The sequence below is a fragment of the Prorops nasuta genome, unplaced genomic scaffold, assembly GCF_024137725.1.
Source record: "Prorops nasuta isolate Cenicafe-Biocafe unplaced genomic scaffold, Cenicafe_Pnas_1.2 PNAS00010, whole genome shotgun sequence".
NCBI lineage: Eukaryota > Metazoa > Arthropoda > Insecta > Hymenoptera > Bethylidae > Prorops > Prorops nasuta.
The window spans coordinates 4,212,257-4,237,990 of NW_027116807.1; the positions used below are offsets into that span (position 1 = coordinate 4,212,257).

The window sequence follows — 25,734 nt, forward strand, 5'->3', positions numbered from 1 at the left end:
ATTCCTTTTGTCTCGTTTATTATACATATTATTACACTGCGAGAAACCACAAGAGTGAGAGTTTAATGAAAATTTTGCGAGCAACAGGTTTAATTTTAATAAATGGAAAACTGAGGTAAGCTTAATGGCACTTGGTGGTGGTTCGAGGGGGAACTGTATTGTATAGGTGGTTAACTTGGTGACTTGAAACGTTAGTTGGGTAGATGAGTAGAAAGGGATAACGTAGGATTTACTCTGCGTGTGGAGGGATGGGGAAGGAGGAAGGATAAAGTGGAAAGAGACTGACTGACTGACTATGTGTGTGTGTGTATTTTAGAGAGAAGATTGTATATATAGCAGCTAGTAGGATAGCTAATGCGATTAGTACTGCACTGACTTCTCTAGTCACTAACACAGGAAACATAGAGTAGAGAATGCCACTAGAAAGCCAAGCTTTGCTAATAATTAATGATTAAATTAAATAGCAACCTATTTTTTTCTACTTACACATTCCTTTCCATTATTTACTTAATTTACAAAACCTCTTCATTTAGATAATTTTGTGAAAATAATTACTCTCATAGATCAATTATAAACGAGTGTGGATCAAAATATTTGTACGTCGTTTAAACTTCAATGTTTATCTCGATTATTAAAGGTTTGGTGAATTAAAAGTCATGTAGAAAAGTATCGAGTGAATTTTCACACATGAAATATATTTATAGATATTTCAAGTGTAGAAATTGAAGAATCGAAAGAATTTCAAACTCGGTTGAATCAACCAGTTATATCACGGGTTTGTTCAGCAAGAAAGAATAATTGAACGAATCCGTCACTTTTAAGTGATATCGATTGACATTTATTGTAACGTACGCACGCCAGTAATATATATATGGTATGCAAAATGTTCCGTCGATATCACTTTGTTCGCAAATCGTGACAAACCAGTCCAGTTAATTTTACAGTATACCTAGTAAGTTTATTACATGATTTACTTGAAACACAGTCATCGGAACCACGACAGAGTGCTGTAGCAATTCTTACGATATAAACGAAATAGGGTCACTGCGTCAAAGCAACGTCAATATTTTTTTACTACTTTATTGTTACCATACATGCATATATCGCTGATCAATAGCGATTAATAATTAAGATTAAACTTTCTACTAAAAGCGTCCTTTCGATCAATACTTTTTTTTCATCCGCAGCTAGATTTAATTCTCACGCGTTATTGTTGTGTATGTATATACATATATAAAGAGTCTGTCGGATAGAACGCCTTAAATATAGACGATACAGGAAAAGACGTGCATGTATCTCCGTAATTATTGGGGTTAGCAAAATTATTGATAAGAAATTTCTAAAAGCAAATATAGTAATAAAGTTTGAAAGCATCTTAGGAACAAATTTAAGCACGTTTTCTTGTATCTATATTTTTATTGAAACTCTTATTGTAGTCATACGTCCTGGTTTCAAAGAAAGGTCTCGTTTTTAAACAGATTTTCTATTATTACCATAACACATATCAGGGATTCAATAAACTATCCAATTTTCAAAAATTTATAATATCAAAATATAAACAAAAATTTATAGTGATCACATGATAGAGCATAGAACTAAAAAAACAAATATATAAATAATAAGAAATAAATAATTTAATATTTTGTTTTAACAAATATAAATAAATGATCGCGTGAAGCATATACTCCGAGATGTATCCTTTGAGGATTCGACGGATAAAAATCGACTTAGACCATGTATATAAAATTCTGTTTATCTTTACAATCATAAGATGTGTATCAACTTTTCCCACAAGATCTTTTCAAAGCTTCTTTTATTTTTCATTCGAAAAAGTCTTACACAAAAAATTCATATCTCTTCTAGTTACAGAGATAAACAGAATTTTCTATCCATGGTCTGGTTCGTTTTATCTGGTGGACAATAGACGAGGCATCGAGTTGCAAAATTACTTCGATTAAAAATTAATGTAACAAAATATTGTTATGGTTAATTCAAAAAATCTGATATTTCTTACTTTTTCGTGAGCTAAACGGTTTTGGCCAATTCCAATTATATTTCTCTGGAAAGTAGCTCCCACAAACGCCAAGTTTTATCATCGCGAATATTCGTTATATTGAAATGAGTGGATTTGCAGCTTGAATTTTCTGAGGATTTCTCGAGTTTTTTTTTTTCACGTATAATAGGGTCGGCAATTTAATATTTCTAAATTGCCGGCGCCTTCGCAAACCGGGTCATTTGGCAGGCTCGACTTTTGCCTTTTGCACCAATAAAGAAGATTCGCGCTCGCGTTTGTCACTGGTGCGATCATTAGCGCAACTGGGAAGCGAGAAAATTCTATCGAATGCGCGCGCGAGAAAAGATAGATATACATAGTAGCTGCAGAGGCAACGGTGACGCGAGTGCTTCGTTAAAAATATGTGAAACCGGTGAATGTGCTATGAAGAGGGAGGGGGAGGGGGGAGACAGAGAGAGAGAGAGAGAGAGAGAGAGAGAGAAAGCTATAAAGCTAATAAAAGTGAGTATATAGACTGGGATAAAAAAAGCAGGTAAGCCCCAAAATAGGCAGGAGGAAAAGTGGAATGGCGAAAAAAGGATAAAAAGAATTAAAAGAGTGAATTTAAGAAAGGCAATCAACGAGGAGAGAGGAAACTAAGCAAAGTGGCGATGATGATGAAAGATGAGCAAGTGAAAAATGACAGTAATAAAATCTAAAAGTAAAATTTTAATTGAAAGACTGGCAATAATACTTTAAGAGTCGATACACACTATGAATTAGCTCTAGATATGCTCTTCACTCGCACAGCTCCTTTGATAAAATAAAATATGCATATTTATATACAAATACTCTTCTATAATATTCAGGTATTCGCGCCTAATAATTTGCCATTTACATGAAATTATTCTATCGAAACGAACATGTCGAGAACATACTTAATCGTGAACCAAGATTCGGAATAAATGAGCATATTCAGAGTACTCTTCTATTTCTCATGCATAGATATACATATATATGTATATTACTCTCATTATAATAAAATCCTTAAATTACCAAAATACGTTCGAGTCGTTATTTATTTTGTCCTTAAAAATTACATCTATTTCATGCAATTTCTTTAAAAATTGTTCATTAAATTAACAATAATACAGCTACTATATATAGTATAGAAAAAAGGTAGTACACCTTTGCTATTCTCTATAGCAATTTTAGACCGGTTCGTCATAGAAAACTATGGAGGAAAAACTCACCGAATATTAAGGAACACTCCCGAGGCTCCATACACTCAATTTCAGGCACGACCAGGATTTAGAGTTCAATGAGCTTACACGAATTTGTCTTTGTAAATTTTTCGGAACGTACACGGCTATCGGTCCAGAAAAACTGCATTTCGACGCGTTCAAATGCTCCTCTGAGCGTAACAAAGACGTTTGACACGAACTCTACCATTTGACGGTCAAATGTAAACACGTGTTTATAGAAAATCCTCGGTACGTGTTCGACTGTTTTCAAGCGTATCGAGTGCAATTATTGTGTCTATGAATGTCACAAAACAGTCAACGGAAAGATTTATGACCTTATTATTATTACGGCTCGAATAATTTTTCAAAACATCGATCGGTCGGCGTGTTGCGTGCTGCGAACCGAGTGTGAGATTGTTTACGTTTTCAAGTGCGGCCTTGACCGACCTTTATCATTGATTGAATGCGAATTTTCATTCATTCCTTCGTGGACCTTGTTCGCTGGACTTTGTCGTAAAATTAATTTCAAAGAAGTTTTGCTTTTACTCGTATTTTATTTCCCATCGATCATTAGCGCTTTAAATATGTTAATTATTTATAAATATTTTATTAAAGCAAAAACATGGCGAGAGTAGATCTATGATATATATATAGTATTAATTAATCGTAAGGGGGTCAATTTGTATTTTGAATTTACTCTAGGTGCAATCCATTTTAGCAATTAATACAGCAAACAATATAAAATAAACAAATTTACGTACAATAAAATTGTCAATCGACCAGCTATTAATCTCATAATGTGGCATTTATTTCGAACATATTGAGAGCGAACTTGTATGGTATTAATTAAGCTTAAAGGTAGATGCACACTAAAAGTTCGCTCTAGATATATGTTCTCGACTTATTAACATTCCAAACACAACGCACAATATAAACATAATAAATAAATAATCATGTTCATAAGACAGCTGCTACTAATCTGATCAGACGTTAACCTCATAATTTGTTACTCATCTACAAATATTTTATTAAAACAAGAACACGCCGAGATCCAACTCACGTATTATTAATTAAGCTCAAGGATCGATTCCCACAACGAGATATTCCGCTCTGTACTATAAATATATATTCTCCACTTACCTTCGTTTCAACAACGCAATAAACATAAAAAATAAATAAGCACATTCACGAGACAGTTATCAATCGATGAAACTTGGATCTCATCATTAGTTATTTGGAAAAAAATATTTGACGCAAGCAAGAACACGTTGAGAGAGTACTCGAAGCTCGTGAATGACGCTTAATTGATAAAGAAAGTAAAATGCAAAGGAATTATATTGACCTCTGAGGGCATCAGCCGTGGTGGCCAAGAGTCCTTGAAGGCTTCTGCTATGGTGGTGAATTAAATTGTAAAAATCCGCTCTTGCCTGGTGCCTCAGCCTCTCCTCGGTCTCTTTGCTGCAACAAGCGCCACCGCACGTTGCTAAAAACAATAATTCGCTAATTAGTCGTAAAATTCAGAACGCTCCTATATAAAACAAATGTAGCAATTAAAATTCACTTTTATTACACAGAGTGTGTTAAAGCATCTTTCGTTTCAAGCGATTCAAGTGGCTGCAAAAGTGCGATTGTACAATCTTAAGGAGAGGAACGTGGCTGAATAATGGCTTTTTTCTCAATTATCACACAAAGCGTTAAAGTAACGGAATAGAAGAAGAAGAAGAAGAAGAAGAGGAAGAAGAGGAAGAAGAAGGATGGTGGGAAATTTGTTGAAAGAGGACGAGGAGGAGCGAATTGGAAACGGGCCGGTTCTCACGGAGGGAAGACCGCGCACGATGGAGCATCGTGCAAGTCCTTTTTTTCTTTCTTTCTCTCTCTCTTTCTGTCTTGCTTTCTTTTTTCCTTTTGTTTTTTTACGATGCGCCCACCTTTATGGCACGTCCGAAGGAGCCTGGATCTCGAGGGTGAAGCAGCGAGGAACCGAACGGTGGTCTGCGTCTATATATACGTATATACAGTAGTATAACAAATACATAGATAGCCAAGGATACGAGTCACAGGTGAGGATTCTTAAATAAATGCCAGCACGACTCGTCCGTCCCGGTCACCGACTACTTTTTACCCTTCTACTCTAAAAACCACCTTAACGCTATAATAACCGCTAATACTACCACTAACTTCTTCAATGAAACCAATCGTCTTTTGCACAACTATGGTAGATCCCACAATATTCATCAGCTGCTCTCTTTCTCTCTCTCTCTCTCTCTCTATATATATATATATATATATAAACAGCAAATTCCTTCCTTCCTTCCTCTCTCTACATATACGCAAACAACCAGGTCGATCGATAAATCGAGATCCACTACAATTTTCATCACTCTTAAATCTAGCTGCTCTCTGTGCTCTAATTTTTCACTCTACGTATATATAGTACAGTACACATCTATATCTGCCACCTGTCTGACACGATTGCTTTCATCCATTCAATATTTTATTATTTTCTTCGTACCATTCAGCGATTCCTCACTCTTTTCTCATGCAAGGATTTCATAAGTGAAAATCCAGCAATGGATGAAATGCAATACGTGCTCCTTCTTACCATTGTATTTTCTATAAATAATGCGTAGGATTTTTATTATTAAACGTTGTCACATTTCTTCGAATCCTCTATTTATTAGTTCGAGTCGAGTTCGAGTATTCAAGTGTTTTTTGAAAACAGTGTTTTTACAAAAATACCAAGCTATGGAAAATTGATGGTTTTTACTAACCTCAAGAAAGTTTTTTAATGGAAATTTTAAATTACATTTTTTAGTGGACACTTTGTTGTTTTGGTATTATAAATATTAACCCTGAGTTCACGAATCTCTTCAGTGGTATTATAATATTGTACCAATGAGAATAATTGAATAAAGCATTTTCATGAATATTTTTTTGAAATACGAACTCTACGAGGAAGGATAGCGTATGGATAAAATTGATAAACCTATAGGAAGTTACGCAGAACCATCCTAGTTTGTTTAAACTCATCGATAAACTGGGCTAATCCCGTTATAATACCCCATTCAGTAATACATATGTGTGTGTGTGTGTATATATGCTTCTATATTCCACGTTATTAATTAGCTTCACTCATCACACACGCCTGTCGATCGATCTATTCTACTGCAACAAATATATCAACGTTTTTACGGTTTTTCAATATTTGAATACCCCAAGTAGAAATCAAAGTAGGAAAATTAATAATTAAATGTTCTCACGGCAATTTCCACTCAAGTTGCAGTAAAAAGTTTGAGAAAATATTATTGAAGCACTGTTCAATGTAATAGAACTCGAAGGCTTTTAAATAAAGCCTTGCAGCTTACCCTTAGACTTTTGAATCAAAGCTCCCCCCCCCTTCCCCCCTCCAATGATTATTATCCTCTTGTGTGATAAAATAGTTCTTCCTCTCAACGGTCACCAATCTTCAATTCTTTCCGAACTTTAAGAAACGAATAATGGAAGTTATGAAATTCCTCGAAATTCTCGTTTAAACACATAGCACGCGTCACACATCGATTTGCCCCAAAACTACAGAAATCTTGTTTCTTTCATTCTAAGGTATTTTCTTTTTCTATCCAAACATGTGCTAAGCTCTCTATTGGATCTTCAAAATGTCATGTTAAGTATTTAGAGGTTAATTTCTTTTTTCAGGAATTATATTTCTAAAAAAAATCAACGCTCTTAACAAGATATTGCATTTTATTTTTCTAATCGTTCCGATTATTCTCCACACAATGCTTGATTTCTGGGAATTAGCAAGAGGGGAAAAATAATACGTTCGACAATTCCACTAATCACTTGGAAAAGAAACTTGTTCCTGTTAAACGTTTTTCAACAAGGTTATGCGTTGCTGTTGGAAGAAAAAAGCTTGTAAACTTATTCCGGGGAAACCCGAAAGCAAGGTTAAATTGTTTTTTTTTTCATCGAGATTCGTACAATTTTAATAATATACGTTTTCTCTTTCAATAGACTCTAAGTTTTAAACTAAAATGAAAATAGCATTTTTGCAATGCGCGGAAACACGGAACACGAATAGAGAGTAAACTCAATTATGATAAATTTATCAAGGATTTGAAATAACCGATCCTATTTATCGCGATAATTTTCACATGATCGGGGGAAGAATATGGAAAAAGATGGTGGTAGAAATTGGCGGGTAATAGTAAATTAGGGGGACTGAAGGTAGAGTGTGGAGGGGAAGAAAAAAATATTCGAGAGAGGAGACTTACTTTTGAAGTAATCCTGTTGATCCTGAACCTCTCGTCTCGGGATGGTGATGTTATTGTTCTCGAAAAAACGTTCCACACGATCGCAATTAGTCGTCTCATTGTTACCCCGATCTATAGATCGAGCTGATCGTGCTACAGTTGGATCTACGTAATCACAGATGAGAATCACCAGCACAGAAGCGAAAAGCACGCTGTACCGTCTGCCGTTGCTTGTGTTCGCGGTAATTATCTTCATTTTGGTAAAAGCGAAACTAGGAATATTAGGTGAGAAATGGAGAGGAGGGAGGAAGAGGCTGAAAAGAGTGGAAAAGTGAGAAAGAATCAAAAATAAAATAGAGCTTTACTTCACCACTTTCGTATCATTCGTTTGATCGGAGTTAAATTGGTACATTGCAAATCAGCAGTGATAAGGGAGAATTTGGGAAACTTGTATTTATATAGACGAATTGCTAATTAATTGCGTATCGGTGCGCGCGCGTGCGACCGGCTGTCAAACGGTGGTGGTGGTTTGGGAGAATAAGAGACAAGAGAGAGAGGAGAGAATTATCACGGATTGTACGTAGTGTAAAATGGCTGGTGATTTCTCGTGGGTCGTCTGGCGGATATTTTTGCAGTGCCACTTCTCTTTGGCACACTGGGCGCACCAGGAGAGCACACGCACCTCGGTTGCACGCACGCATTCATGCAATAACCGACACAGCACAAACACAAAACAGTAAGAAGCACACGCGCGTCCACTTCCAACGGCCGACCGGAGGCGACTGCTCTCTTACTGATCAGCTTCAGCTAGTCAGTGAGCTTGCTTAACTTTACTGGAGATTCGCTAGTTCATGCTAGCGCTGTGCTGCTGCCTGCCTGCTAAACTGACCCGACTGCCCTATGGCGCGCTATCCTTCCCCCCTCCCACGCCACTTACTGATCACACCGCCCCGCCCCGTACCTGCGCAAATCACCACCAATCTCCACACCTACAGGCGCATCCTGGCGCCTTTTTAAATTTTTGTTTGCCAAATTTACTCTTTGTAGCAATCTTATTATTTTAATAACTGCAGTTTTTCTACACTTTTTACAGCTTTCAACTTTTACCAGTCAATATGTTTTGCATAAGTTGACTTTGCGAAAAATGTAAAAACTCAGTTAAAATTAATACACCTTATATATCCTATTTTAACTTTAATAATTAAGTGCATTATCATTCTTAAATATATATGGACTCAACTGATTATGTACATCAATACTGCTGCTCTCCGATCAATTTCATAGAAATTTATTTAAAATACTGAGTATAATACATACCATAGTTATCATATTGGTAAAGACTGTACCATTAAGTATTATATAAGTCATGGGCAATATAAAAGGTGATTAAAGGAATGTAATTTTTGTTCTAGTTTGATTCACCTGCCAGACGTTCAACTCTTCATAATTGTCGATGCAAGAATCGACTTGGACAGAATTGTAGCCTTTATTTACGCATCGAGCAAAAATATCGGAAACTTTCACTGTTTTTTGACTCCCAGCCAGATCTCTGATTAATTGGAAAATCTTATCCATAGGATTATTTCTCGATTGATTTTGTTTTAATTCTGAATGATTTATAGAATATTTAGACATTTCTACTAATCTGTTTGCCTCGTTTACATCCTCTTTCTCGACCACATCCGCCAATCTGAGACGTGCCAGGGCAGTTGCTAATCGCAAAACAGCCAACAAATTACGTGCAGACGTGAAAGTTTGATCCTTGCTGTTTCGCGCTTCTCCTCTCATTTTTACATAAGATTCTAAATGAAACAAAATAAGATTTAATTGAAAAGAAAAAAAAAATGAATGATTATTATAAAATGAAAATAAATACTTACCAACTACATAGTCCGTTAGATCTTCAGGAACAGTAGGTTCTTTGGTCTTACACAACTTTATGTACTTCCTGATTAAATCCATATCCATAGGCTGAGTCTCCATGGGTGGTTGCTCGCAATGTTGGTGAACGTATGTTATATGCTGAGCCATCCTGCAATACAAATAATTAAATAAAAATAAACTATTTTTTAACTTTGTCCATACTAGAATTATGCATACCTTAAATCATTGTCACGATCTGCTCGGTCCTGAATTAGCCAGAGTAGGTCAAATCGAGAAAGTAAAGCTGCTGGAAGCTGAATATTTTGTTCAATGGTTCGTTTTGGGTTATATCTACCATAGGCAGGATTAGCAGCAGCTAAGATAGAAACTCTTGCATTTAAACGAGCCATGATTCCTGCTTTAGCAATCGAGATGGTTTGCTGCTCCATTACTTCGTGAATCGCCGTTCTATCAGCATCCGCCATTTTATCGAACTCGTCGATGCAACACACACCTTGATCAGCCAAAACCAAAGCACCTCCTTCCAGCATCATTTGACCTGTTATTGGATCTTTCATGACAGCAGCTGTTAAACCTACACCAGAGGAGCCTCTGCCAGTTGTATATTGCGATCTTGGTGCCAATCTCGTTATAAATCCAAGTAATTGAGACTTTGCCACACCAGGATCTCCCATTAAACAAATATTAATATTTCCTATAAACATTTAAATGTTGACATAATTCAATGTATTCTCACATGGATAATTAATTCATCTAAAATTTATTTTCTTTGATTACCTCGAATTTTGATATCTCCTTTCTTTTTATCTGTTCCACCAACAAGTAGTAGTAGCAATGCTTTTTTTACATCTTCAAGCCCATAGATTTCAGGTGCTATACTCTGCGCTAGCTTTTTGTAAAAATCATCTTCCATAAATTGTGATAATTCATTTTCGGTCATTTCAGAATCTTGGTCATCTACTGTTTGTGAATTGTTAAGACATACTACTCTCTGCAATTAAATTAATTGTAAAAAATATATCACATGATTTATATACACACACATATATATATAATTAGATCAACAGCAATATCATACATGAGCATCCAAATAGGTTTCACTTAGAAGTGCAGCACCAGCCCTTGCATTATAACCAGACTTCAAAAATGGTAAAAATATTCCAGTTACTATAATATGATCTCCGGGTAAACAGTGTCTTGTTGTTTCACCTCTACTAAATATTGTCAATGTTCTTGGAATATGACCTACTGGTACTTGATCACTCTAAACATATATAAGTATGTAAAATATTTGCAAATATTTTCTTTCTTGTTATTGCTACACTTACATGTTCCTGTACTTTAATTTCTTGAAATTTAATAAATTTGGAGCCCTTTGTTTGCATATATAACCTGCCACCAGATTTATTTATACGACAGTCTTCACTAGGGCAGGCTTGCAGTGGCATAAAGCTCAGGGATTGGATGGGTTGATATGTTTCAGCACCACATTGATCACATGTGTATGTTGCAACAACAACCATAGGCTTTACTTCTGTGCATCTTGTTACGATACCTCTTACAGTAATTAACTTTCCTATTTTATCAGCCTTCATCTCTCTAACACTATGTGCTTTTGCTTCATCAAAATCTTTGAAATATACTTCACTGAAAATTTAGAATTTTATTACATATTAATTTATAAATTATTTGTAACCATTTTTCTTTCAACTCACAATCGTCGCATTAATTCTGGAGCATATCTATTTTTAGGATCTCTTTGATCTCCAGGATGTCTGTTACGGGCTTCCATACATAAGCGATGTTCAATATAAATATCTAATGCATCTTTAGGTGGTACAGGTCTTTCCTTAAAATCTGGCAGTATCTCTTGAATCAACTATGAAAATAAGAGTTAAATTTTTATCTCTTAAAAACTAAACTCAATAAAGCTAATCATTCCTGTATCTAAAAAGAAACAAACTTCCTGAGCTAAATTGATGTATCTTCGAGTATTATTAGCAACTGCCACAGCCAGCTCATCATCAAATTCATGAAGATCATCGAGTTCAATCATAAAAGAAATTTGTTCACGATGAGCAACTTTTGTTAATAACGACCGATACTTGAAATTTTTATCGCCAGTATCTAAGTCAATCTTCATAAATTCCGTTAAGAACACCTTCAATTGCTCTATCGTGTGAGGAAACAAAAAATATTATCAACTATCTATAAAGTATAACTTATAACCAAACAAAAAAGTTTTTTACCCTTATCTTTAGCATAGTCTCGTGCTAATTTAGGAGCCATTTCTTAACCTTATATTAAACAACTACAGATAAATTTCACAAATAAATTAAGAGAGGTAATAGTAGTTCCAGTATTTTGTAAATATACTACTTTTATACCCCTGATAGCCAATTAATGCGGCAGGTACAGAGATGTTTGGTGGAAACCAGTGGAAACTATTCCCGCCTAAACTTCAGCAGAAAACAACGCATAACAAGAGTTGCTTTCCAGTTAGTCTGAAAATTATACTACCTGAAGTCTGACTAAATTGAACCGCCAGAGGGTACGCCATGTATCGCAGTTCCTAAATCCATCAAGGGATGCTTTACCTGCCAGTTAGGGGGCTATGGCAGTATGGCACACAAAAAAACTTAAGCAAGACTTCGGGATCCCTCAAGCAGCGTTGCCAAGTCCGCCATGTTGGAAGATACTACGCTGTATAGTTTGTTGGCGAGAATTGAATATACACAGTGGGAAATTGAATCGTGTGTGCTTCGGCTAGCTTCACTATGTAATTTAACGTGCAAAATGATATACTACACTATAGTTGAAAGCACACACGATTCAATTTCCCACTGTGTACCACGCAAAATGTATAGTAAGTGTGATTCACAGAGAAGAAACGAAGTATAGTGTTTTAGGTATAATAAGCTCTCAGTGCTTTCGGACGTGTTTTGGCCATAGGTACATACGATTTCACTTGTCGCTCGTCGCTAGCGACAAATGGTCACGTGGGATAAAGTATACACTTTCTGCGACACTGAAATAAAGTTGAATTTATCCAACTTTTCAGCGACATCGCTAGTATCGCCCGTATCGCCTGTATCGCTGCTCTGTATACTATGTATTCAACGGAACGGAACAGGCGGATCGTGTGAATTTTAAATTTGAAAAATGGATGGAAATTCAAATTGAAAATACATTTGTCACAATTATAGCAAGCCGATACATATGAAGCTAAAATAATATAATGAATAATTATTGTAATTAATATATAAAAAACGTTGAATATAATTAACCCAAAAAACAGGCTTTGCTTGTAAAATAATACGGCATATATACAGAGTGAAGCTGTTATACCGCCCTAGAATATAGATGCGGAAAGACGAGTATCTCTTTAATTATAAAAGATATTCAATTTGTGCATAGGACATTCTCGAATCCTCTTGTTATTTGCTTTCGCAAAGGTCATATAAAAAAATTGAATATCTCTTATAGTTAAAAAGATATGCATCTTTTTCTACTAATGTTTTGGGGCGGTTTAAGTTCCTCACCCTGTACAGATTTCTTACTAAAAACAGAATCTTAAATTGTAACATTTTTATTACAAAATAAATTCAATTAAGTTTTATTATGAGTAACATGTAGCAACAATGAATTTTACTAATAAAATTATCAAACTAAGGATAATTATAACTTTACTAATGTAAATTATTATTTTCTGATATATGAACTATATAATTTTCATCCTCTCATGCTATATAGGAAAATGAAGGAAATATTTTCATAACAAGGATTTAAGAAAACACATTCATTTCAAATATATATGAAACCTTTATTAATTCCTCATTCAATATATGTGCATACCTCATAACTTTTGATTATTATTTGAATATTCACAATTTTTTTATACATGCAAATTAAATTCAAATGTCATACACCATAACACGACACCACAGTCACTACCCCTAAGAAACCATTATGCGATTGCTGCTAGCGATTACCCGTTTCCTTCGTTCCTACATTCAGAACCCGCCTCAGAATATGTCGCTGCTAGCGACGAGCGACAAGCGACAAGTGAAAACATAGGAGAGATAAACTGCATATTCTGTCGCTAGTGTAGTGCAGTTTGAAAAATCCGAGTCTTTTAGTGTCAGTCGTGAAGTGCTCGTCGCGTAGTGCGGTTCTCCTGCGTAGTGTTCGTTAAAAAGAAATCGCGTAGCGCACAGCTGCTTCAAAAATCCGAGTCTGTAGTGTCAGTCGTGAACTGCTCGTCGCGTAGTGCGGTTGTCCCGGTAGTGTACGTTTAAAAGAAATCGCGTAGCGCACTGCTACTTTAAAAATCCGAGTCTGTAGTGTCAGTCGTGAACTGCTCGTCGCGTAGTGCGGTTTTCCTGCGTAGTGTACGTTAAAAAGAAATCGCGTAGCGCACTGCTGATTTAAAAATCCGAGTCTGTAGTGTCAGTCGTGAACTGCTCGTCGCGTAGTGCGGTTGTCCCGGTAGTGTACGTTAAAAAGTAATCGCGTAGCGCACTGCTACTTTAAAAATCCAAGTCTCGAAGTGTCAGTTGTGAAGTGCTCGTCGCGTAGTGCGGTTCTCTCGCGTAGTGTTCGTTAAAAAGAAATCGCGTAGCGCACAGCTGCTTCAAAAATCCGAGTCTGTAGTGTCAGTCGTGAACTGCTCGTCGCGTAGTGCGGTTGTCCCGGTAGTGTACGTTAAAAAGAAATCGCGTAGCGCACTGCTACTTTAAAAATCCAAGTCTCGAAGTGTCAGTTGTGTAGTGCTCGTCGCGTAATGCGGTTCTCTCGCGTAGTGTTCGTTAAAAAGAAATCGCGGAGCGCAATGCTACTTTAAAAATCCGAGTCTGTAGTGTCAGTCGTGAACTGCTCGTCGCGTAGTGCGGTTCTCCTGCGTAGTGTTCGTTAAAAAGAAATCGCGTAGCGCACAGCTGCTTCAAAAATCCGAGTCTGTAGTGTCAGTCGTGAACTGCTCGTCGCGTAGTGCGGTTGTCCCGGTAGTGTACGTTAAAAAGAAATCGCGTAGCGTACTGCTACTTTAAAAATCCAAGTCTCGATGTGTCAGTTGTGTAGTGCTCGTCGCGTAGTGCGGTTCTCTCGCGTAGTGTTCGTTAAAAAGAAATCGCGTAGCGCAATGCTACTTTAAAAATCCGAGTCTGTAGTGTCAGTCGTGAACTGCTCGTCGCGTAGTGCGGTTCTCCCGCGTAGTGTACGTTTAAAAGAAATCGCGTAGCGCACTGCTACTTTAAAAATCCGAGTCTGTAGTGTCAGTCGTGAACTGCTCGTCGCGTAGTGCGGTTGTCCCGGTAGTGTACGTTAAAAAGAAATCGCGTAGCGCACTGTTACTTTAAAAATCCGAGTCTGTAGTGTCAGTTGTGAACTGCTCGTCGCGTAGTGCGGTTGTCCCGGCAGTGTACGTTAAAAAGTAATCGCGTAGCGCACTGCTACTTTAAAAATCCAAGTCTCGATGTGTCAGTTGTGTAGTGCTCGTCGCGTAGTGCGGTTCTCTCGCGTAGTGTTCGTTAAAAAGAAATCGCGTAGCGCAATGCTACTTTAAAAATCCGAGTCTGTAGTGTCAGTCGTGAACTGCTCGTCGCGTAGTGCGGTTCTCCCGCGTAGTGTACGTTTAAAAGAAATCGCGTAGCGCACTGCTACTTTAAAAATCCGAGTCTGTAGTGTCAGTCGTGAACTGCTCGTCGCGTAGTGCGGTTGTCCCGGTAGTGTACGTTAAAAAGAAATCGCGTAGCGCACTGTTACTTTAAAAATCCGAGTCTGTAGTGTCAGTTGTGAACTGCTCGTCGCGTAGTGCGGTTGTCCCGGTAGTGTACGTTAAAAAGAAATCGCGTCGCGTAGTGCCTTTTGAATAATCCGAGTTTCGTAGTGTCAGTCGATAACTGTTTGTCGCGGAGTGCGGTTGTCCCGCATAGGACACGTTAAAAAAAATCGCGTCGCGCACTGCTGATTTAAAAATCAGAATCTGTAGTGATAGTCGTGAACTGCTCGTCGCGTAGTGCGGTTCTTCCGCGTAGTGTTCGTTAAAAAGAAATCGCGTAGCGCACTGCTACTTCAAAAATCCGAGTCTGTAGTGTCAGTCGTGAACTGCTCATCGCGTAGTGCGGTTGTCCCGGTAGTGTTCGTTAAAAAGAAATCGCGTAGCGCACTGCTGATTTAAAAATCCGAGTCTGTAGTGTCAGTTGTGAAGTGCTCGTCGCGTAGTGCGGTTCTTCTGCGTAGTGTACGTTAAAAAGAAATCACGTAGCGCACTGCTGTTTTATAAATTAGAATTTGTAGTGACAGTCGTGAACTGCTCGTCGCGTAGTGCGGCTATCCCGGTAGTGTACGTTAAAAAGAAATCGCGTCGCGTAGTGCCTTTTGAATAATCCGAGTCTCGTAGTGTCAGTCGTGAGCTGCTCGTCGCGTAGTGCGGTTGTCGCGAGAAGTGTACCTTAAAAAGAATTCGCGCAGTGCCGTTTAAAAATCATTTTTTCGCGAGTGCATAACGTCAGCGTCCTCATCTCCATCGTCATCATAAACGCCATTATCATCGCCATCAACATCACCATTCCCATCTTCGGTATTATCGCAGAATATGTATGAATTATGGCTGGGAATTCGCTGAATGAGTGAGTCCCACGGGTAAAACCGTGGAAATTTTTTTTATTAACTAAAGAATGACCAAAAACCTATCAGTAGGTTACAGTTGGCCATTCTTCGGTTAAAATCATTTCTTGTTTTGTTTTTAATGTTTTTCAGATCCTCCGTATCGTCTATTTCTATTTTGCGCTTATTTTCTGTTTTTCATTAGGTTTAGATTGGCGTTATATGTAGGCTCTTTAGCTTTGTGAATTAGATAGTCATTATAGTTTTCGGTATTAGGTAGGGTATCATTTTCAGGTTTCTTAATTCCTTTTAAAATAAAGGGAATCACCTCAACTTCATTTTCCACGGAGATTCTATCTTCCCACACGTCCAGTTCAACTAATAAAGGCACATCTTAATTGAATTAACGTTCACTCTCTCGAGAGAAAGATGCATCTCAATTAATAACTAGAATCAAATACCATTTTCCCTTTTTTTTTTAAATCGTATGTTTTTGGTAGAATTTTCGTATTAAATACCATTTTTGCCAGTTCTTGAAATTCCAAATTATAAAATGAAATATGGAAATATTTTGTTTGAAAAACCTTCCATATTTCAGGTTAAATACTCGTTTTTTCAAATTTTATTAACATTTCTTATTTTCAGGTGGAGTGGAAGCGGACTATTCCTAGTGGCAAAACAGTCCAGTATCGATATATATTCGATATGGAATTCATACCAACCCTGTACCCTTTTCTCCATCAGTTGGAGAAAGACAAACCATTATTTGGAGTCAAACCGTCATCAGAGGAGGACGTACTGACAAATATCCTAATTATTTTTCTACTTTTCATACTTGCTTAATTTTTTTAAGTTTTAAGAGGGACAAGTATAGGGCAAGGCTGTCAACGAGTAAGGCTTAATTACCTGTCCGTTTACTTAAGTCCACATTTATTCAAATAATTTCAAGGATAGATAAATTTAATCTTATTATTTTCATTCATTGTTAATTCAAGTACAGGTGTTTATTGAGAAGTAGACTCTCGAGTGTCAACTGGCTCGGGCTGATCCTCCTTCAGCGACTATCAACCCTTACTTACTTTGTCCTTGTGGACTCTCGACGTTGGCTCAATAAGTTCACCTAATAGGGGTCCATCTTTATTGATGTGTAAATCGTTTCCTCGACGTAGTAGTTCTTCGTGTGACAACTCGGATCCACACCAAGGGACAAAGAAAGTAAGGGTAATTAGTCACTGAGGAGAGTATCAGTCATGATCTGGTTGACCTTTGTGTGAATTAACATTCACGCTCGAGAGGAGGAAGCTTTTCAATTAACCGCTGGAAAGAAGTAACAATTTCGTTAGCTTCTGTTTTCATTCACTTTTTGTAGCATGCTTTATTAATTTATATCTTTGTCTGTCTTTGAAATTCCTAATTAGAATCTGAAATGTGGGAATATTTTCCTTGAAAATCCTTCCACATTTCGGGTTGAATTCTCGTTTATTTCCAAATTTATTCTAATTTTTTTGTTTGTTTCAGGTCGAGCGCTAGAGGACCATGGATAGTGACCCCGTATCCAATAACGACATAAACCCTATAACGAATCGACACCAATCATGCGCCATTACCATCCTGGGTTGGAGTGAGTCAAACCATCATTCGGAATCGAGCCGTCGTTGGAGGAAGACGTACAGGCAAATACATTCTTTTCTTATTTCTCATACTTGTTTAATTTATTTTATGTTTTAGGAAGGACGCTTATAGGACAAGGCTACCAAGGAGTAGGAAGTAAACACTCTCCGTTTACTTAAGTCCACATTTATTTAAATAATTTCAAGGATAGATAAATTTAATCTTATTATTTTCATTCATTGTTAATTCAAGTACAGGTGTTTATTGAGAAGTGGACTCTCGAGTGTCAACTGGCTCGGGCTGATCCTCCTTCAGTGACTATCAACTCTTACTTACTTTGTCCTTGTGGACTCTCGATGTTGGCTCATTAAGTTCACCTAATAGGGGTCCATCTTTATTGATGTGTAAATCGTTTCCTCGACGTAGTAGTTCTTCGTGTGACAACTCGGATCCACACCAAGGGACAAAGAAAGTAAGGGTTATTAGTCACTGAGGAGAGTATCAGCCGTGATCTGGTCGACCTTTGTGTGAATTAACATTCACGCTCGAGAGGAGGAAGCTTCTCAACTAACCGCTGGAAAGATGTAACAATTTCGTTAGCTTCTCTGTTCATTCACTTTTTGTAGCATGCTTCATTAATTTATATCTTTGTCTGTCCTTGAAATTCCCAATTAGAATCTGAAATGTGGAAATATTTTCCTTGAAAATCCTTCCACATTTCGGGTTGAATACTCGTTTTTTCAATTTTATTTTTGTTTTCTTTCTGTTTCAGTTGGAGCGGGAGAGAGCCATGGATAGTGACCGCATTTTCCCAATATCGACATAAATCCAACACTAATCATGCGCCATTGCCATCCTGGGTTGGACCAAGTCAAACCCTCACTTGGAATCGGGACATCATCGGGAGAGGACGTACTGGCAAATAATTTATTTTTTTATTTCTCATACTTGTTTAATTTATTTTATGTTTTAGGAAGGACTCTTGTAGGACAAGGCTGTCAACGAGTAGGGCTTAATTACCAGTCCGTTTACTTAAGTCCACATTTATTTAAATAATTTCAAGGATAGATAAATTTAATCGTATTATTTTCATTCATTGTTAATTCAAGTACAGGTGTTTATTGAGAAGTGGACTCTCGAGTGTCAACTGGCTCGGGCTGATCCTCCTTCAGCGACTATCAACCCTTACTTACTTTGTCCTTGTGGACTCTCGACGTTGGCTCATTAAGTTCACCTAATAGGGGTCCATCTTTATTGATGTGTAAATCGTTTCCTCGACGTAGTAGTTCTTCGTGTGACAACTCGGATCCACACCAAGGGACAAAGAAAGTAAGGGTAATTAGTCACTGAGGAGAGTATCAGTCATGATCTGGTTGACCTTTGTGTGAATTAACATTCACGCTCGAGAGGAGGAAGCTTTTCAATTAACCGCTGGAAAGAAGTAACAATTTCGTTAGCTTCTGTTTTCATTCACTTTTTGTAGCATGCTTTATTAATTTATATCTTTGTCTGTCTTTGAAATTCCTAATTAGAATCTGAAATGTGGGAATATTTTCCTTGAAAATACTTCCACATTTCGGGTTGAATTCTCGTTTTTTTCCAAATTTATTCTAATTTTTTTGTTTGTTTCAGGTCGAGCGCTAGAGGACCATGGATAGTGACCCCGTATCCAATAACGATATAAACCCTATAACGAATCGACACCAATCATGCGCCATTGCCATCCTGGGTTGGAGTGAGTCAAACCATCATTCGGAATCGAGCCGTCGTTGGAGGAAGACGTACAGGCAAATACATTCTTTTCTTATTTCTCATACTTGTTTAATTTATTTTATGTTTTAGGAAGGACGCTTATAGGACAAGGCTACCAAGGAGTAGGAAGTAAACACTCTCCGTTTACTTAAGTCCACATTTATTTATATAATTTCAAGGATAGGCAAATTTACTTTTATTACTTTCATTCATTGTTAATTCAAGTACAGGTGTTTATTGAGAAGTGGACTCTCGAGTGTCAACTGGCTCGGGCTGATCCTCCTTCAGTGACTATCAACTCTTACTTACTTTGTCCTTGTGGACTCTCGATGTTGGCTCATTAAGTTCACCTAATAGGGGTCCATCTTTATTGATGTGTAAATCGTTTCCTCGACGTAGTAGTTCTTCGTGTGACAACTCGGATCCACACCAAGGGACAAAGAAAGTAAGGGTTATTAGTCACTGAGGAGAGTATCAGCCGTGATCTGGTCGACCTTTGTGTGAATTAACATTCACGCTCGAGAGGAGGAAGCTTCTCAACTAACCGCTGGAAAGATGTAACAATTTCGTTAGCTTCTCTGTTCATTCACTTTTTGTAGCATGCTTCATTAATTTATATCTTTGTCTGTCCTTGAAATTCCCAATTAGAATCTGAAATGTGGAAATATTTTCCTTGAAAATCCTTCCACATTTCGGGTTGAATACTCGTTTTTTCAATTTTATTTTTGTTTTCTTTCTGTTTCAGTTGGAGCGGGAGAGAGCCATGGATAGTGACCGCATTTTCCCAATATCGACATAAATCCAACACTAATCATGCGCCATTGCCATCCTGGGTTGGACCAAGTCTAACCCTCACTTGGAATCGGGACATCATCGGGAGAGGACGTACTGGCAAATAATTTATTTTTTTATTTCTCATACTTGTTTAATTTATTTTATGTTTTAGGAAGGACTCTTGTAGGACAAGGCTGTCAACGAGTAGGGCTTAATTACCAGTCCGTTTACTTAAGTCCACATTTATTTAAATAATTTCAAGGATAGATAAATTTAATCTTATTATTTTCATTCATTGTTAATTCAAGTACAGGTGTTTATTGAGAAGTGGACTCTCGAGTGTCAACTGGCTCGGGCTGATCCTCCTTCAGCGACTATCAACCCTTACTTACTTTGTCCTTGTGGACTCTCGACGTTGGCTCATTAAGTTCACCTAATAGGGGTCCATCTTTATTGATGTGTAAATCGTTTCCTCGACGTAGTAGTTCTTCGTGTGACAACTCGGATCCACACCAAGGGACAAAGAATGTAAGGGTAATTAGTCACTGAGGAGAGTATCAGTCAAGATCTGGTTGACCTTTGTGTGAATTAACATTCACGCTCGAGAGGAGGAAGCTTCTCAACTAACCGCTGGAAAGAAGTAACAATTTAGTTAGTTTCTCTATTCATTCACTTTTTTTAGCATGCTTTATTAATTTATATCTTTGTCTGTCTTTGAAATTCCTAATTAGAATCTGAAATGTGGAAATATTTTCTTTGAAAATCCTTCCACATTTCGGGTTAAATACTCGTTTTTTCAAGTATATTTTTGTTTTCTTTTTGTTTCAGGTGAGGCGGCGCCGCCTCCCTCCCCGACGGTGTGCCACCTTGTCGTGGTGGGGGGGCTCACTTCTACAAGATCCCTTCCGATTAGTAAATGATTCGAATTAATTTTCTGATCTTTGGGAATCTTGTAGAAGTGCCAAGAGCACACCACACCTTAACGGGAATCCATATACCAACATTACAGGGCGAAAACTATTTCGCATGCAGCGTCGTCATTTGTTGACGGATTGTAAAGTTATTACAGGTTTTTGGAAATGCCAGAAGCTTATCTACTAAGTTACGTTAGGAAAATTAAAAAAAAATGAAAAAAATTTTTTGTTTAAATAAATATATTAACATTATTGAGAAACAACATTTAAATCGCAAAATCCCCCAACGTACTTTACTAGATAATGTTCATACGTTTCCAAAAAGTCCACAAAAATGCAAATCTGTCAAGAAATGACGATGCTGCATGCAAAATAAATAATGGAAGAATTTCGTGTTCGGGAAGTCGCCAACACGAAATATACTACGCTATAGGAAAATTATACTACGGTAGTATAATTATACTACACTTGGCAACGCTGCCCTCAAGCCTTCTGTAGCCAACATTACGGAACGAAAAACGAGGGAGAATTGTCCAGCGCTATTTTTCAACCGATTTCAATGTTTTTCGGCTTGTTGGAATCGTTAGGACTCGCCCTTTATCATAAATAAAGCCGTATTTTCCAAAATACGTAAAAAAAATAAAATTGTTTAAAAATTCGCATTAATAATATTTAAACGCAAAACAAATAGAAAAATTGGGCTTCTTAATGACGAGGTGCTAGATCAAACGATTCCAACAAGCCCAAAAACATTGAAATCGGTTGAGAAATAGAGCCGTACCATATAGAAACATTTGACTTGGTATTTGCCGTCAGAACCGGCACATACTAGCTTTCTAGCAGAATGGCGCCAAAAACAAAACGGAATCTGTAAACATAACCTAGGCGCAGATTTATAACAGATTTGCGACAGGGTCTGCAGTACAGGCTCTGACAGCAGATTCAAAACAAAAACAAAGCAGTATTTGTTACGCGGTGTATGTGCGCCCTTTAACGGGATCCCTCACGCGTGCTTTACCGACAGTACAAGTCAATAAACAATTAGTTTAATAAAATTCAAATGCGGATTGAATTGAACAATCGGGCGTTTGTAAGAGAGTGTGCCAGTCCTATCGAGTCAAACGAACTTAAAAATACTCAAATTAGTTGAAAAATAACGCTGTACCATTGTGCCGCGTTCTTGAAGAGAGGTTACTTTTGGTTATTTCCACTTCAAGAACGCGGGACAATGGTACAGCGTTATTCTTCATCCGGTTTGAGTTCTTTTAAGCTCGATTGACTCGTTAGAATTGGCACCTTGTCATAAAGAAGCCCGTTTTTGCAATTTGCTTCGCATTTAACTTTTATTAAACGAAATGTATTTTGACTTGTACTGTCGGTAAAGCACGCGTGAGGGATCCCGTTAAGTTGCGTTTATAAATTCAGGCCAAAGTTTCTTTCTGTTTTATCGCCATATAGAGAATTTGGCTTCAATCTTGTCGGTTTGAATCTTCTTTTCTAAATAGCAAATTACGCTAAAAATATCAATTATTTCGCTTCTAGTGTATAAGAACGTTTTATATTTATTTTTCCAATCTACTTGTATGTGACTCTTTGTTTTATTAAATTGAGGTTTCATTTATTTTTTACTATTAATTAAAAGTACATATTTTCCGATTTTGGTTTTTATTCTTAGAAAGAAAGAGTGGTAAATAGGCAGGTTTATGCTATCAATCTACCGTTAAATTTTTTTTTGGATTAAATTATTATTAAAAGGTGTAATTTGCTTTTTCCAACAGTGTCGATAATTGACTTCCGATTATGCCTCGGTTTAAACCTTACGAGTCGTTTTATATTACTTAAACATACGATTTTTTTATTCGAAAACTCTTATCCTCTTTTCAATTTTAAAATTTTTGATTTATGGACGTTAAAACTTGTATCCAGGGTTTTCTGTTGCTAACTATATGCTTTTATCATTTACATTATTAAATTCCAATCGTATACCCAATAAATTGCTCTATATTCTAGTTCATCAAGAAACGCTCTTAGCGATATATCAATTATACGAAAGTACAAAAAATATATTACTGCTGTAAGAGTAAGGAAATTTGAAAAATAAGCTAACGTATTAATGTATGACTGCGCAATAGGATTATAGTGCGATAATATAAGAGTCAGTCGTAACTATAACCTGGAAGAGAGTGGACCTGCTAGCTCCAATAAAGTTAATGTAAAAGTACGGAGTCGTTCTCATTCGATACACTCATTTCTTTGAGAGCATTTCAAAGAAATTTGGATTATACTGCGGCCACGGATTGAAATTCATTGGTGGTGCAAACGTTGATGGTGCAAACGTTGATGGTGCAAACGTTGATGGTGCAGACGTTGATGGTGCAGACGTTGATGGTTCTATTTTCTGTACATCGTTGTGTGTGTCGTGTGTGCTACATTTCTGCTCCTGCAATACAAACAAACAAAAATAAATATATAAGCGCCTCATGTTACCAAGGAAAGAATTTAATTATATCATTTGTTCCCATTTGATTAAATATTGCAAAAATGGTGATATTTACTACTTATGCCTAGAATGCAAATATATTTTGAATGAAGTGATTTTTAACTAATTTATACGCAAACAATTAATATAGTACCACATGCAATTTGTTACGTTATTCGACACCACATAGGTGTCAATGGCAATACAGCGATTTGCAATTGTAACACCCGTAAATCCCATAGCGCATGGATATAATCGTAGTTAAAGATAATTCGGTAAACAGAGAATGTTGTACAAAGGTTAACATACAAGGAAAAATGTAATTTCCTTGATGGCACTAAACTGTTACAATTACACCGTCTTGTAATATTCAAGAAAGGTACTAAACCATTTTAAATTTCATTAACCGACGGAGCCACACATTTGAATGTTACAATTGAGACATGTTACAATTGACCCTATCTCCCTTATCATAAGATTAAGAAAAATATAATTTACCTGAGGACACTCGCGTGGTAGATGAAAATTGTTTAACCTGAAAAATAAATTTCATATTAGTATTATTGTATTATATTGTGACAGACTAATGTAATTTTAATAATTTTTTTTTTGTATACAAATACTTCAATTTGCTCTAAGCTTTTGACTATGTAACTATGGACATGGACTGCTCGTTCCCTATATCTGTAGTGGGATTCTGTAATTTTTAACGGGATCCCTCAAGTTCTCTTTAGCCAACATTACGGAACGAAAAACGAGGGAGAATTTTCCAGCGTTATTTTTCAGCCGATTTCAATGTTTTTGGGGTTGTTGGAATCTTTAGGACTCGCATCTTGTTTTAAAAAAGCCGTATTTTCCAAAAAACGAAAAAAAAATTAAAATTGTTTAATAATTCGCATTAATAATATTTAAACGCAAAACAAATCGAAAAATCGGGCATCTTTATGACAAGGTTCCAGACCTAACGATTTCAACAAGCCCAAAAACATTTAAACCAGTTGAGAAATAGAGTCGTAGCATTGTCCCGCGTTTTTGAGGTGGCCGAAAACCAAAACTTTCAAGTACCACAGGCTCTTAGTCTGGAGAATGATAAGTCACCAAAACTGTTGAAAATGGAGATGGTACAAGGTCAAATGCAGGTAAGCAAATGAGATGATTCATGTACCTACAAATATTTTTTTTCTTTAAAGAATTGAGATTGTTAAATGATAAATTTGCTTTCAGGCTTACACATATAGTGTCATCATTTAGTATTTTACAGTCACTGTGCAAGTCTATTATATAGCAAACAGTAATACGTACTTGTCCTTTGATTTAAATACTTTTAATACAGTTGAATTAAAGTGGTATTCTAGTTGTTTGGGTCGAAAATTTTTTTTTCATATTTCGATAGTATACCAACATGAGAATATGGTGTATAAATTTTAAACCGATATTCAAAATATTAACAAAGATATAACATATATTCGAGAGCGCCACATAATTGAACGCATTAAGTTGCGCGAACATTGCTAACGGTTATTGCTAACGGTTATTCCTCACTATTATGACTCATTACCTTTATATTTCCTTGGAGTGTCTTATACCATTTGATATATACGAAAGAATATAACCAGATATACCCGTGTTTGACACGTATGAAGAGACCAAAGTCTTGTTGTACACACCGCGGATGGACGATTAATGTGAGGATGAAAGTTCTGTTAGCCAAACTTTAAACACATTTTTCTCGAAACCACGTTTTCTCGGTCGGCCCGAGGCATAACAGTTTTTCTATTGAACCGATCGGGCTAAAATTTTTACAGTTTGTTATACACATCTGTAATTCTGGCCAGAAGTAGAATCATTTTTTTTCATCCATTATTTTTCAAGTTACAGCTCAATTTACACTCAAATAAATATACCTTTCTCTCGAAGTCCACCATTTTGTTATTTTTCAACCAAATTAATTTTTTCTAATTCCAGCCAGAATGACAATCCTGCTGAACCATAATCCGTTGCATTTTTTTGTTTCCGATTACCCAAACTGGAGACACCTCACGGGCCAGCAGTACATATTTGTTTTTTTTCACCTACTTTGAACCCATATAATTTAAATAAAATATCATAAGAATTAAAAAAAATATATTTTTGTATATTTCAATATAGTATTAATAATATATAAAATTTTCAGATTTTTTTGCATTTCATTCAGGAAGTAAAAAAAAATTCCGAAAAATATCCTGCA

At 36.6% G+C, this 25,734-nt stretch overlaps 2 protein-coding genes across 2 annotated transcripts in view; both read right to left on the reverse strand.

Moving 5' to 3' along the window:
* The window catches only part of dally (division abnormally delayed protein), a 69,432-nt gene extending 61,135 nt beyond the window's left edge, over positions 1-8,297 (reverse strand). Inside the window, exons 1-2 of the mRNA XM_066733393.1 lie at positions 7,509-8,297; positions 4,580-4,720 (exon numbers count right to left, since the gene is read on the reverse strand). Of these exons, the coding sequence (XP_066589490.1) occupies positions 4,580-4,720; positions 7,509-7,743 (376 nt within the window). The 5' untranslated portion in view covers positions 7,744-8,297. The remainder of the gene's footprint in view (positions 1-4,579; positions 4,721-7,508) is intronic.
* Positions 8,298-8,754: 457 nt separating this feature from the next.
* Mcm7 (minichromosome maintenance 7) lies at positions 8,755-11,893 on the reverse strand. The gene is made up of 9 exons (XM_066732460.1): positions 11,621-11,893; positions 11,335-11,543; positions 11,087-11,250; positions 10,700-11,018; positions 10,450-10,635; positions 10,149-10,362; positions 9,588-10,065; positions 9,368-9,519; positions 8,755-9,289 (listed from the first exon to the last, which is right to left on the reverse strand). Exons 1-9 carry the CDS (start codon positions 11,658-11,660, stop codon positions 8,874-8,876), a joined length of 2,178 nt encoding a protein of 725 aa, XP_066588557.1. The 5' UTR covers positions 11,661-11,893; the 3' UTR covers positions 8,755-8,873.
* Positions 11,894-25,734: the final 13,841 nt, after the last annotated feature.

What these genes read in the sequence shown, in the direction of transcription:
- Mcm7 (XM_066732460.1), bottom strand. Translation starts at nt 11,660, where the DNA reads ATGGCTCCTAAATTAGCACGAGACTATGCTAAAGATAAGG. An exon ending in GATCGTGACAATGATTTAAG is followed by an intron (nt 9,520 to 9,587) that starts GTATGCATAATT and finishes TTTGTATTGCAG; the next exon opens with GATGGCTCAGCATATAACAT. An exon ending in TCTAACGGACTATGTAGTTG is followed by an intron (nt 9,290 to 9,367) that starts GTAAGTATTTAT and finishes TGTTTCATTTAG; the next exon opens with AATCTTATGTAAAAATGAGA.